Here is a 14,899-nt window from a genome sequence, read left to right as displayed (position 1 = left end):
GTTCAGCATTTTGGTTGCTATCAGGGCATGGCATGTAATGTCTGGCAAGAGCCCAACATCCAGATCAGTCTTTGCTCCTGAGGACAGCTGGTACTGATGTCCTCCCTACCAGCCCGTGGTGGGATGGGGAGAGATCAAGCCAAGAGAAATGGTGATGCCTTCACCGCTGCAAGCAGCCTGAATAACCAGTCATACTTTGTGCTGCTGCAGTGCTTCTCGTCAAGCATCTCGGAGGACTTAATGGGCATGAATTAAGTCACACAATTATAGCTGACTGCATAAATAGTTGCAAATAATATTCCTGGAGGGTGCTCTTCAGTTCTTCGCAGAATTGTGACAGTGGCCGATTGTCACAGTCCTGTTTGTGAGCCCCTTCTCAGAGGGAGGGGGAAATCACGGAGGCAGAAGTTGAGGTCTAGAAATCCTGCTGGAAAATGAGGGGAAGCATCAGTAAGCAGAGCAAAGAGCTCAGTGAGAGGAGTTTGGAAACAGGAAGATCAACCAGCCTCCTCTGTCTTTGGTACCAGTTGCTCCCTCCTAGTGAATTAGTGTGTAGGACTCTGCAACGATCTGGAATAGGTGTTTTAATGAAGTTAATTATAATCTGCAAATGGGGGTTTATTACCTGATTGACAGGGAGATCTGAGGACTCAATGGCCATGAGGTTTTATCCCAGCTGAAGTTACCAACACTAAGATGTGACACAGGAATTCCTCTCTCTAATAAAAAGGTCATTGAACAAGGTGCTGAACACTTACCTTGCATAGAAAGGTTTGAATGATTTATAACTAATTAGTCAGTATTATTACCTTTTAAAATATATGCATTAGAAGAAGAAGAGTTAACACCATGGTTCTTAACCACAGAGAAATTGGAGGATAATAAAGTTCAGCTTTAAAGCTATTAACGGACAGATCTAGTGGCTAAGTAAGGTTTTTGGAGGAGAGAAAAAAATAACAAAAACTCAAAGAGAAGCAAACCAATTCCTATTGCAGTATCCTGGAGGTTAGGTGACTGGGACTGCCGGGAGCACAAACTCCCGGCCACCTGTATACCAGTCCCAAGAAAAAAAAAACAACAACAATGAAGCATACATATAATAGTGACTTCTTCCTAAACCCAGGCCCCAGTAAAAGCCTTCTCAAGCTTCAAGGTTGTTTTAAATTCATCATTGTGGTCTAAATCCCAGTGAACATGGAGCTGCCTACAAAAGCCACCAATTTTTTCAATGGCTTTGGCAGCATGGACTCAACCCAAGCTTTCCCAGCACTCCATTGCCTTCACAGGTCCTGCTCAGGTTTCCCCCTAGTGCACAGAGGGAATTCCTCCCTCGTTTCAGCCTTCCCTCACCCTCCTCAGAGGGCTCTCCACAGCCTCCAGGTGCCACCTGGACATGCTTACAGCAGCAGCCCTTTCCATCCCAGGCCAGCTCCTCCCTGCTGTGCTCTCTCATCCCTGGTATCCTTGCAAGGTGACACCCTTGGGAGGTAACCTCAGTGCTGGACCCCAAGCACCGTTGCTAGAAATGCCACATTTCTTTGCACAGCCTGGAGAACTGGATGGTTTTTAGTTCAAAGCAATAGCCCACCACCTTTCTTCTGCCAACCTTGAGGAAAAAGTAAATCCACCTCAGTTACCACCATCACTAGCAGCAACCTTTCAACAGCTGCCTAACCTACCTCTTAATCAGACCATTTTCTTTCTTCAACAGATTCCTCCTTCAGCTTGGAGTCCCCAGAGCTACTACAAGACCCTTCAGCCCATCTCCTTCAGAGCAAACACTTCTCTGTATCCAGGATGTGATCCATAAGCCACACAGACACCCTTATTCTTATCTTCTAGATGCTGTTGCCTAAACAGCACTTAAGAACAGGGCCCAGCCCAAACTGGGAAAAGAAACCCCAGTATCCACAAGCCCAGGTGCAACTGGGAATAGCCTACAGGGAGATATGACACAGGGCAGACGCTGCACCCCATAAGGACTTACCTTCCCTCTCCTCCACAGCTCCATCCCAGAACCAGGTCACTCTTACAAATCGCAAGAACGAGGGACGGTGGTCTACAAGCTGCTGCCAAACTGGGCTGAGCTCAGACCTAGGGTGCCTACAGGGTGGGCACTGGTAGAGGAGCACCTGGTTTTGAAGGCAACCAAGGTGAGGTGAGGATGAGGTAACGAGTTGCTCAACTCCATCAAGCTGAGGTCAGCTCACAGCACATCCAGCTGTGCTGCTCAAAAGGCACATGCAAATTTTAAAGTAAAATCTACATATATGTATTTTTTAAATGAGGCACCTGTAGAGTTTAAGCGTTGCCAGAGTTTGGGAGCAGCTAATTACAGTCCCAAGAAGCTGGAGGTTTCCAGGCTGAACTCTTCCTAAACCACTATATTAAATTTTGTGCTTACTTTTGACTCCTTTTTTTAGAAGGTCTTTGAAAAATGGGCAATCTGAAAGACTCCCATCAATTACTCTGCACTGGATGTAAGGCTTGCTAAGAAAAATTAAATTATTTTAATTCAGTTTAGTTAAGTAGCAATTGCTACGTTACATAAATCTGTAATGTTCTTTAGGTGCTGCTTTGTATAGCGCTGCCCGGGGACTCTTCTGAATTTAATGATAATGAATTTTTATATCTTAAAGTGCTGAGTGTGTAGGGAGCAATAGCAGCCACTGGCCCCGGAGGTTTGGAGCAGCATGGCTACCTGAAGTGCAATGCTTTTGAAAAGAAACTTGGCACTGGGAAGGTTCCCCACCACCAGCTGTAATTTGTCCTCCAGCATCCCTGATGCAAGGGGATGGTTTCACCAACCACCAAGACCATCCAGGTTTTTTCGCAGCAGGGCTGAGGGCAACCCCTCAGGTCTCCTTCCCTGAAACGGTGTTTGATGAATGTGCATTCAGCAGGACAGACCAGCCCCCACACAACCTGACTGAGCAAAACACGCAGGTTCAGCACCCAGCGCAGCCCTGCGCAGGATGGGAGCTCGTGTAGGCGATGAAATCCTGCAGGATTCAGCACGCCGCTCCGGGCTTCGCCGTGGGGCCAGCACCGAGCACAGACACTAGTGGGGTGGACGTGCAGGTGTCGGGGGGCAGCACCACCAAACCCACGTGGGAGGCCACCTCCACCGCCGCAGCGCTGAATGAATACGACTGTGTCCATCGCTTCATAAAATATAGCTTTTATTTGTTCATACAAACAGTATGAATTATCAGAATTTCATTTTCCTAGAAACATCTTTATGTAAAATTAATTTGTGTTGTAAGTACCACAAAATACTTGATTTACACTTTCATTTTTTTTCAGACTTTTTTTGTGGCTTTTTTTTGTTTTTCTTTCCATTTTCTTCTTTTTCTTACAAATTGGCTACTCTACAGTACCATGTTACAGACAACACATCACTAATACCTGTACTGCACGTCTGAACACAGGACTGAATGAAACTCAGCCATAAATTAATGTTACAATATGAATATTTTTTTTTAAAAAAAAGAACTTCTAATCACACCTCCAAGCTTAACTTAAAAAATAATAATAAAAAAAGGTATTTTTAAAAAACGATGACAATAGCACTGATTCCAGCATTAGCAACCAGATGTACACAATGGGGAATTCACTTTCATCATCCTATTTATTAGGTAAGGCCTTTACATTAAAAGTCTAGTGCAGACTTCATTAGGAAGGATGTTGAGGCAGGGCTAACAATTTGCTTAAGGTTAGAAGAGTCATTATTCACTCTGTATTGCTGCTCTCCAACGAGGTTGCTCCACGGCAGCGTTCTGCAGCAGGGCTTGGTTAGACACATCACGCCCGCGCTGCCGTACAGCTGGGGAAGGCATCGGGGTGTTAGAAAGTTGTTTCCAAGAAAGCAAGGAGGAAGATGCAGGGGATGCGAAACCTTCCAGCGTTCAAGAGCAGGCACAGAGAGGGGCTCGGGGGGAAGCACAGGGGAAGGAGGACGAGGCCACGCCAGCGCGGCGGGTCCCGGTGGCTCTGGCCACGTGGCGATGGGCTCAGCCGGAGAAAGCGCTTGGGGAAGCGGCGCGGTGGTGGCTGGCAGCTCAGCCAGGGGCCGTGCAGAGGGTGAGCTTCTTCCCACACACATTGTGTAAGCCAGCTAGTAGGAAGACTGAGATTTTGAGAAGCAGAAATGACTCTCTTCCCCCAGGAAGGGTTTTCTTCTCCCTCCCACCCTGCAGCCCCTTCCCTGCAGTCACCCAACAGCAGCAGGGTCTGTGACAGAGCAGAGACACTTGTGCATTCATCACCTGTCCTGGCAGCAGGGAACAGAGCCGGGGACCCGGCTGGCGCAAGGTCCAAGGACCCCAGGCAGGCACAGATCCAAGCACCACTCCAGGTCTGCAGCGCGTTCTGCAGGACGGGGGCTGCGCGTGGTCTGCCAGCCTGCACAGCCCGGCGGTCCCATGCTCAGCCTGTGAGCTCTGCGAGTGGGCTCACAGCATCGCCTCAGAGCTAGGAATGGCTCAGGGCAGAAAGGAAGGGATTAGCCCAACTTTCCCGGTTTGTAGGAAGATGTGCTTGGAGGCCAGCCCCAAGGAGGGATTTGCATGCTGCCCACAGCACGTGTGTGAGGCAGCTCAGCCCTGACATCCCACTCAGCATCTCCCTGTCCTTGAGGACACCCGTGTGCTGCACCCCATGTGTGATCCCACACTGATGGAGTGTGAGTCCCTAAATCCCTTTGGAGATGTGACAGCGCTGAGCCAAGCCAAGAGCCCTTAGGTTTAACCATTTAAACCAGCGCTTTACCTGCAGATCCCCGCGGCGGGGCCCCAGGTGGGTCTGCTCTTTGCTGCATCTGCCTGAGCAGGGACCAGATCGAGACCCGGGGAGAGCAGCCCAGGCTCTAAAGAGCCTTTTTATCACCCAACAGCCACAGCAGAGATCTGTAAGGGGTAGGCAAGCGCAAGGAGGCTGGGAAAAAAAATCTGGGAAATGCCACTGACTGCACCCCCCGCAAGCTGGGCATGGCTTAGCAGCGCGGTCCTCAAAGGTGCTTTGCTGTGGGTGACTGGGGAGAGGTGCAGGGCACGCATTTCTATAGGCGATGTGTATGAAACTAGAGCATGAACTCAACTCACATATGCTCTCCCGGCTGATGCATTTGCTGTTTCGAGTATTACTTTACACTGCCTGCTTCATGCAAGTGCTCCCACGGCAACATGGTGATATTTATTCAGCAAGCTCCGCGCTCGGTGCGGTACATCACTTCAGTGCTGCAGGCGAGGTGTGTGGGTTTTTTGTTGCCCAAATACAACGAAACCCAACTTCTGTTAAAAATCCAAGGAATAAATCGCTTCTGCTGCCACCTTGCTCCAAAGACGTTCCAGCTGAGCTAGCAGAGCCTCTGACAGTGACGATAATGTATCGGACACACACAGTGCTTATCAAAACGCCCTGAGCACACAAAACATGGCTAGAGCTCTCAGAACAGACCCACCAACCTGTCCCAAAGTCCTGAAGTATTTGGTTCCACCTGAGGGGTAGGATTTCCAGGTTATTGCACCCAGGTTGACGACTAAGTGCTTGGAGCCCCCTGTTCTGCCTGGCTGCCACCCCTGTGCTCCCCCAGGGCATCGGGGAGGCACCCGGCTGCCAGTGATGCCCCAACCCAAGTACAGCCAGACTCCCCTCTGCTTTTCTACGGATGCATCCTTGTTGGCAAAGCAGCACTTCTTCCTGGCTCTAGGAAAACACTGTTCCTTGGGAGACACCATGCTGTTGGACCAAAAAGTAACGGGAACGAAGAGAGCCAAGGTCGATGCTCCCCAGTGTCATACTGGGAGCTGCTCCGGCGACTGTGGGGGTGGAGGCAGTGCTGCCTGTGCCGTGTCCTGGGACACCCTCCATGCTGGGGATGGCACCAAGCACAGACCTGGGGTTTTCCTGCAGCTCCATGGCTCTGCCGGCCTCTTTGGTGCGTGGACACTGCTCCTCACGCTGCAGGCGCAGCCACCTCCCAGCAGCGCCCAGCCAGAGGCGTCTTGCCAGTCATTCAGACCAGCACCCAGCGTGTCACATACAGACACGTGTGTTTTTATATTTGTCCTGTGGCAAAGATTTAAAATGCATAGAGGGCTCGTGGGAAAGAGCCTCCTTCACAAGAGGCAAGAAGGAAAATCATACTGGGGAGACAGCTCTGCCCATGCAACAGGCTCGGCAGCTTCTCCACGGGAAAAAGAGCTCGTTGCCCTCCCGGCAGAGACCCGGGCTGCGGAGCCGGAGCTGTGTGGCTTGGGGTTCCCTGCGCTTTACGGACACCAGTAAAACACGCTGCTGCTCAGCAGAAGGATGCAGGTCGCAGGGAGATGCCCAGCCTCCCTCCCACCCACCCCAAAGAAACCCCCCCGCAGCCACAGGACCAACTGGGAAGCTGTGGGACAAGGGAGCACAACACTGGAGCAGAGACTGGGACACCGGAATAGGGAAAGCAAGTGTTTATAAAGGCCAGATACCCGTAACAAAAATAAATTTATGCTTTCCCTCCCCCTCTGCCCCTCCCCTGCCACCTTCGCTTTTTTTGCTTTTTTTAAATACAAATGTTGTTTAGGAAAAATGGAAGCACTGTCTGTTACAAACCAAACCAAAAAGAGGAGAAAACAGAAGGGAGGGAAAAAAAACAAACAGGAAAGACATATTAGAATTAAACACCGTGGAATGTTAAACAGGTTACGGGCTACCGTTCTAGCCAGTGCGGTTAGGCAGCTTAGTGAATTAATTGCTTAGGAATTAAAAATAAATTATTATAAAATAGATTTCTGTACATTTTACATACATATATATCTCTTTATATACGCAAACCGTGCTGGGCAAGTAATTACAGGGGACTTTCTCACGCCAGGCTCAGTCCCAGCCGAAGTCCTGCCCCGTCATCTGGTAGAACTTCATGTTGAAGGGCCGGTAGAAGTCCCGCAGTCTCTGCACCACCTCCTGGTCTATGTCGGGGTGGGTCCTGCCTTTCGTCTTCCCCAGGCAGTGGGGCTTGCTGCTGCCCTCCGCCTTCTTCAGGCACGGGAACCCCTTGGTTTTGTTGAAGTAGAAGTGTTTGTCGGTGATGATCCTCTTGAGGCCCAGAAAGTCCTGGACCCTGCCCAGCTCCCCCGCGGGGTCGCTGATCAGCCTCTCCCCACTGACAAAGAGGATCTGCCCGATGGGGAAGTAGAGGAGCCAGTTCTCCAGGTGCTTGGCGTAGATGCCAATCTGGATGGCGCTCCACGAGGTGTCGATCAGGCCCGTAGTCCTGTTTTTGAAGGTCAGGCTCTCAAAGGTGGGGATGTCGGGCTTCTTGGAGAGCGTCTGGGTATAGTCCGAGATGGCTCTGGTCACGGGGTCCCGCACCACCACGATGAGCTTCGTGCCCTTGGACATGGAGGAGATGCGGGCAGGGGCCTCCTTGGTGACAAAGTAGCTGGGGGTCTTCTCCATGGTGATCTGCCCCTCCAGGGTCCTGGGCATGAGGTCCCTGCCAGCAAAGCACAGACATGGGTCAGAACGGCAGGTAATGGGAACAAAAATATGCATGTGCATATATACACGCACACACATATGTTCACACATAGATACACAAGAATTCTTCTCCCTAAAATGCCTACACAGGCCATTTAGCTCGTACAGATAAATCCATTTTCCATTGATTTAGGGATTAGGGGGGGATTATTATTAAAGGCCACTGTATTAGAAATCCAGCTGAGTAATCTCCCAGTTATCCATGAGTGGATTAGCTGGGCTACACTCTGCACCTGGAGCATGGCTACATGTACCACACCAGCTCCAGACTGGTCAGGATGAGTCCTGAGCTGCACCGCACAGCTCTCCTGGCTGAGGTCAACAGCAGAGAGCCCTCAGCCCCAACCCAGAGCTCATTTTTCCCCCAGAGAAGCAGGAGCTCACTGGAGCACATCCACCTTGTCTGGGCATCCTTAGCATCCCAGACACAACACTTTTCCCAATTCAGGCAAGAGGGTGCAATTTGTCCCTGGCTTACCAACAGCAGATCCTCACCCAACCGCACCGGTACTCTCGCACCAAGCTTCACCCACTGCTTTACTGTTCCCTATCGCTGTGCAGACTGGTTCCCTAACATGCACTAGAAGGAGCATCAAGAGCTGCTGCTGGCACCTCCAGCACATCGCACCCAGCCAGGAGAACCTCTTCCCTCCACTGCCACACAGCCTGCAGCAGTTCGGCCAGGATACAGGCTACGACCACGGAGAACACAAGCTCAGCTCATGGTACCCTCACAACACAACACGCCCTCGAAACCTAAAGCCTTCAGCAATTCCGCCTTATTCCCTGGCGATTTCTAATTAACCATGCAGGGAAAAATAGAGAGCTTACAGAAATGATGGAAGCGGCACGCAGCAGGAAGAGTAATTTTTTCCTATCACTCACTAGGCAAGCCGAAATATTTTAGACCATTTGCCAGTTCTTTCCCTTTACAACCCAATGGGACTCATTTGCTCTGGGTTGCAAGACAGTTAAAAAAAAAAAAAAAAAAGGCAAAAGGGGAGTCAGCCACAAAATTAAAGCTATAAAACTTGATTAAGTTTTCAAAGAATCCACCCAGCACAGAAAACTACTCAGGCAGTGTGCGATCTGCGAGCCTCAAGCAGTGCTCCCCTCCGACGTACGACACTGCACACAGAGGTTGTTCGTTCCCTGACGGCCATCTCCTCCCTTACTGCTTTTATGCTTCTACAGCAAACATCACCACAGGCTCTTGCAATTAAAAAAGTCACTGTTAATTTGTGCTAAAGCCAATGGTTACCCTGATTAAGAAGCCAAGGCAAAAAAATTGACCCATCCGTTCTGAGGCCAAGTAATAGGAAAACCAGGAATGAGAGGTCTGATTGAATCAAAAACGATCACACGCGTATGAAAGTGGGTCGGTAGCTATTTATGCAACACATAAATACTATTTAGCTCACACTGTACCTGGTATTTTACTTCATCAGCTTCTGGCATTAAGTCTATGCCACGTGTTTACTGGCGAGGGACACCCAACGACCATACTTCCACCCCACAGGCAAGGTGTGTTCAGGGGCTGCCCAGAAAGCCCCTTCTCCAGCCATCCGTGGTGGGAGATGGTCCCCCCACCAGATCTGCATGGGTCACTGGGAGAAGCTGGACTGTGCAGGGAGGGGGTGTCAGCTTGTGGAAAGCTCCAGCCGTGCCCAAGGGTGGTGGCAACCCCTAAAGGCTGCGATTTCAAGGCAAGTGGAGTTTCATATGCAGATAAAAATCACGCTGGTCTACCAGGCACCTGGGATGTGAGAGCTTCTGGAAGTCAGGAGCCAGCGTTTGCCAAAAAACATTAACCAAAATAAAACTCTGACTAATTCTGTGCCTTTCTGGCCAACTCCACAAACCCGTAATGCCGTCACAGAATGAGCCAGTCAATAACGCCCAGAGAGCAAGTCTTAAATCTATCGTGGGCTGATGTGGATTTCGACAGTCTACTTATTAAGTGGTGTCTCTTTTTATGGCCACATTAAACCCGAGTTCTACATCCTGCGCTGGCCACCAACTGCCTTCCAGCTTGATTTAAGAGGTTGGTTTCAACCCATGAAGTCTTTAATGGCCTGGGACCTGCCTGGAGAGGAGGCTGCTGCCCAAGATGTGCTCAGGATGGCTGTGCTGCTCTGGAGCCCTTTGGCTTCAACCCAGCTCCATCAGATTGCTTGCTGCACAGGGCCCTGCACCTTGAGACCCACTTCTCCTCCAGGACTACTACAGTCAGTATTTATTGGTCTCCTGGGAATGACGCAAAGCTTATTTTTTCCTCCTTGCACAAGACAGGCATTGGGTAGGGCTGGGCTGTGAAACAGGAGGAAATTGCCGGGGGTGGAGGTGCTGAGTCAGTTGATCTGGTTGGAAAACACAGGCTCCTAATTAGCGTTTCAACAAACACGGAGGAGTGCACCATATAAGCAGAAGAAAGTAAGGAGCAATTCTTCATCTAAGAGGCATCCACCGGCCTGGTGTCAGTCCTTTTGCAGAACCAACAGGTCTTTCGCAGCTGAGGACATCCAACATCCAACTGAGCTGAGAGCACTCAGTTCTGTGCACATCTAGACCTCCCAAAATTGCTATTTTTAGAGAGGACACAAATCCCTGGCATTTGTAGCACATCTTGCTGGTGACCCATCACAGCAAGAGAAGCAAGATGAGGCACATTGACCCTGCTACTGCCCTCTGGCCCGTCAGCACAGGCTCAGGTGGACTGTGAGAATGGAGAGAAATGGAGCTGTCAACCCAAGAACGAGAACTGAACCCACAAACCCCAGCCTTCAGGCCCTAGCTCTGGCATTCTCTTCCTTTGTTGTACCCAGACAGGTGACAGGCATTGCCCAAAACTACGATCCTCAAGACTGTCTCAGACACTGCCTTGTTTGCAAAGTGGCTGCATAAAAGCTAAACAGCAGCAAGCGAAGCCAAATGTTGTGGCCCATGGATGTGGTTTGAACCTCTGAAAGCATCACATCCAGGAAAGCGAAGTTTTATTGCATGGGCCTGCCAGTTGTGAGGAGCTTTCCCATGGTTTCCATAATCTCCCACTGAGGCACCATCCGTCATGCTGGCAGCCGAGACAACAGAGCCTCAGGGAGAGGAGGAACTGGGAAGTTGGCTGGTCTGAACTCACATTGGTGGAAAAGTCACCAAGAACCGTTTGTTCCCACTCAAACCGCAACTGGAGAAGGGCAACTTGGCCCACGTATAGCACTGCAGCTCCAACACAACATGCTGGACATACGTGGTGGTAGAAGCAGGAGCAGACTCCAGCTCTGAAAACATCTGCTCCTGGGGCTCCAAGACAGCCAGGGCTGCACTGAATGACAGCCATGGCAGAGGGAAGGGGAAAGAGGAGCCATAATGGTCAGGAGAGCTGTCACCACGGTGCCCGGCAGGACGCAAACCCCTTGGGGAAAAGGAGTTGGGCTTCAGCAGAAACCCATGTTCAGCTCAATGGTGCACACACAGGTCAGCCCTGGGGCAGCTCCTGGCAGTTGTGGGGTCCCCCATTGCCACAGAGGCTTCACAGGCGCGTTGGAGACCTGGGCAGCTGCTGCCAGCGCTGCCTGGTGCAAGGTAAGGACGGCCGAGGTGCAGCTACTGCTGCTGCCTGTACGGGAGAGGAAAGGGAGATGACAAAGGGAGTCAGGCTGTGGGAAACGGGGAGCTCCGCTGAGCCCTTGGACAAAAGCTGCTGCACCAGTCGAGGCGGGCTTGATGGAGACACCACTGAGGGCTGTAGCAGATACTGTAGTGGAAAATAAAGATAGTATGAAAAGCTTGGCAAGCAGTCCCTCCTGCCTTGTTATCCTCCTGCCTTCTGGCAACCTGGAGTTCAAAGACCTCTGGAGCCAGCATCTGCATCCAAATCATCCCATTTCATAGTGGCTACGAACTGTCTAATCCTTTCAAACCCACAAATACTTTTGGCCTTGAGAACATCCCACAGCAGAGAGTCCCACCACTGAAGCACTGCCTCTACCCACCATTCGAACCCGCTCCCTGCATCCCTGCTGGGGAAGGGACGAGGCACCTGCTTCGGGAGCACGGAAGAGGAAGGCGAGGATGAGGAGCGCCACAGACTCCTGGCATCCTTCGCTCCCCGCCGAGCCTGGCAGGGCTCAGCGCGGCTCTGCTGACTTCGGCAGAGCTGCCGGCAGCATCAGGGGTCCCAGTGAGAGGAGCGAGCTGCTGCGTGAGCACAGTGAGCACAGCTATGAATTTTCCGCAGGCAGGGAGAGCAGAGCCCCTAACCCTGAGCTATTAACATGTCAAGAGGGACAGGGGAAAAGCTTTTCCTTTAATGAATATTTCCTCAGTGAAGCCTGCACCCTTCGTAGGCGAAGTGATAGGCTTAGTCTAAAGATGGATTGGCCTACTTTACCTATTAACCACTTAGACTAATGTAATAAAGGCTCTCTTTATTCAAACAGCCCTAATCCCCAGCCCCACGCAGCCCTGAAGCCTGGAATAAGAAGGGATGCTAAAGCAAACCCCACCAGGCTGCTGCTCGGAGAGGCAGACTTTGTATATTTTTTTAAGCGCAAACTTCTCCAATGTGAAAACCGGACCCAGAGCGAGATAAATTTACAAAGTGGGGATGACAGGTGGCCAAATGGTAATCCAATCCTGAAGCCTAATGCCCTTTGTGGCAGCTTTTGTCTGCGCAGAGGGGCTCCGGGCTAATCTGCTGCCACTTCTCAAGGAGGAACGGCGAGGGGCCGGGGGGGCGAGGGGACCCCTGCAACCTGTTGCTGCCTTGTTCGCCACAGGTAGGGCAGATCGACGCGCAATCGTTACTGATTTTATCCCCAGGGACGTCTGTTGGTCCCCTCATGCACCTCCTGCCACCCGTGAGCACCTGCTGGGATAAACCCCTGCGGGGTCTGCCGGAGCCTGAAGCCTCGCGGCGGGGCTCAGCCTGGGGGGCTGCAGAGACGCCCATCCCCAGCTGCCTGCCCGCACGGGGGTCACAGTCAGGCTGCCCAGCCAAGACCCGGCACGCCCAGGTGCTCCTGCTGCCGAACAGGAGTCCCGGGGCTGAGCGGATGATGAGTTTTCCTTCCTGGGGTGGGTTTTGTGCTAGATATATTCCTACCCAGCTCCCGGAGCCACCCAGCATCACTTTTGGAGATGCTCCCCCCACTCCAGCATGCTCAAGAAACAAAGTCCCTCTGGTAAGTGTTAGAATCGGGGTGCACCGTGCCGCAGCAATGGTACCCTCCCATCTCAACCCCCTCCGCTCCAGACCACCCTTCCTGCTCAGTCCTCTGAGCTGCCTCAGTTTCCCTCTAAAAGGATGACAAAACTCTCCTAGAGGAGACAGACAGCTGTGCAGAGAGTATTGTAAAAGCAAGAGAAGCATTGTTACGGTCAAGATAAAACGTAGCATCTGGATGCAGCTACAAGATGCTCACAACAGTCCCCATGGCAGCTCTGCCAGCAGACACAGCAAGAACCGCCTTTGGTGCAGAATTTCTAGACTTTCCCCCTACAGCTGTTCCCTAAGAAAAAGGAAAATAGGGAAAAGGGGAGAAAAAGCAAGTCAAACTATTTTGGAGATCAGCCACATTCAGGCCTGTAATCCAGAACCATTTGCTTTGCAGCCTGGTGGTGCACATGCAGAGCATCCAACCTACTTCTGGTCAGTTCCTACCTAAATTCCTGACTGGTGTTTCAAGAAGACAAAAAGTGATTTCTTCCCATAAAACCAAATTTCAGCAATCTGACTATTTCTGGGGAAAAAGCCCCCAAATCCTCCCAGAAGGCTGTGTAAGAAACCGCACAGAGTAGATTGAAAGCTTATGGTGAAGAAATGGAAAAGGTAGACACAAAAGCTCTTCTCCCACCCTGGGAGGACACAGAATTTTAGCCTCCAGAGCCGTGATGGGGTTTGAAAACCCGAGGTGACAACAAGCCCAGGCAGCATGACTGGGAACATAGTACAGTTTGGTGTACATCATGAATTTGTTATAACTTTTGCTGCTTTTCTAATTTGCAGGTTGGAAAGCAAACAAGAAAAGCTTCAGAGGAAAAACGTGCAGAAAATGAGGCAGGTTGAACCTCATCCCCTCCCACACTGATGTTCTCCCGCCTGCTGCATCCTCTCCTGTCCCTGTCCCCAGGGGCAGTTTGGTCCCCTGTCCCCATCCCAACATGCTCCCACTCGGCTTTGCTCCAGCCAGGATCCCACTAAAGCCAAAGGGCTTGTTTCAAACCACAGTCAGCCCATCCGCTGCCTGACATCAAACATGCTTCTGAGGAGGGCTTTACTGCCACTCCCGCCCTGCACTGCAGTTCTCATTCTAAATCCCCCTGCTTCTCTGCCTTTTCCTCTCCTCCCCCATCTTAATAAACAAATTTAAGCCAAGTGAGCTAAATCTAGTATTGTGAAAAAGAGTTGTAAGCACCCAGGAAAGGATGAGGGTGGCAGCTTTGCCTTCCAGCCCAGCCGCTCTGCCAAGGCAATACCCAGTTGTTCCCAGTCTCCAAAGCAGCATGTTGCTGTCAGTAAGCAGAAAAAATATACAGTGGTGGTCAGAGCAGCCAAGGGCTGGACTAAAACCACACACTTGTAGCGCTGTACTGGCACCTGACAGTGAGCAAGAGACCTGTCATGTTCTGGGAAGCAAAACCCCACAGCACCACCAGCATCACCAGCTCAGCTCCTGAGGCCACCACACTGGACCCACCTGGCCCTCCTCACTGCAGGGCTGATCACAAACCATCACATCCCAGAAACACTCCTTAAAAGCAAGAACCTGACAAGCCCAGGGAAAGACTGTTAAAGTAATAAAGCGTTTTAATTACATCCCGGAGCCTGCCACCAGCATCAAGGTCAACTGGCTTCAGAATTGCCCACTTGGCTCTGACTCTGCTTTCTGGTGGCAGCGGCTCCGGACAAGGGAAGGATGAAGATGGAGGAGGAGGAAGAAACGGAGAGAGAAGCAACAGCAAATTCCTCTTTTGGGGTGGGAGCACTTGCTGGGTTATTATTTGATACATCCCATTTTTCTTACCAAAATCTTCCCCGGCTCGGGCTGCCTTTGCACCGAGGACCTGTACAGTAGCACGCAGCCTCTCCTCTTTTTATGACCAGTGGTAAGGGCAACATGTGCGCCTTTGTCTCGAGCAGGAGCCCGTTGTTTGGGTTGGCAAATTATACAACAATAAAAGGGAACGGCTGGGAACTAGCCTCAGCCTTTTTTGAAACGGGTGTAACCCTATCCAGCACCGTCAAACACTCGCCACGACGTTTACACAAACCAGATGATGGGAATTAATGAACTTTGGGGGTGAGGAAGGGGTAGGTAAAGGAGGAGGGAAAGGGGGGGGAAATATGTGGGCCTGAAATTAATGTTTTTCT

The 14,899-nt window shown here is 51.0% G+C and overlaps 1 protein-coding gene and 1 long non-coding RNA gene across 2 annotated transcripts in view; one reads left to right on the top strand and one right to left on the bottom strand.

Annotated features, from left to right (window-relative positions):
- Window positions 1–3,165: 3,165 nt before the first annotated feature.
- The window catches only part of LOC308054431 (heparan sulfate glucosamine 3-O-sulfotransferase 3B1-like), a 44,583-nt gene continuing 32,849 nt past the window's right edge, over window positions 3,166–14,899 (bottom strand). Inside the window, exon 2 of the mRNA XM_080367281.1 lies at window positions 3,166–7,483. Coding sequence (XP_080223407.1) covers window positions 6,865–7,483 — 619 coding nt within the window. The 3' untranslated portion in view covers window positions 3,166–6,864. The remainder of the gene's footprint in view (window positions 7,484–14,899) is intronic.
- Window positions 7,490–14,723, top strand: LOC308054470. Its single transcript, XR_013924116.1, has 2 exons — window positions 7,490–12,710; window positions 13,535–14,723. It is a non-coding gene; the product is annotated as an uncharacterized lncRNA (long non-coding RNA).

The sequence above is a fragment of the Falco punctatus genome, assembly GCF_963210335.1.
Source record: "Falco punctatus genome assembly, chromosome: 1".
Lineage (NCBI taxonomy): Eukaryota > Metazoa > Chordata > Aves > Falconiformes > Falconidae > Falco > Falco punctatus.
Note: the sequence above shows the minus strand (reverse complement) of the source record. Positions and strands in the feature narration are given on the sequence as shown.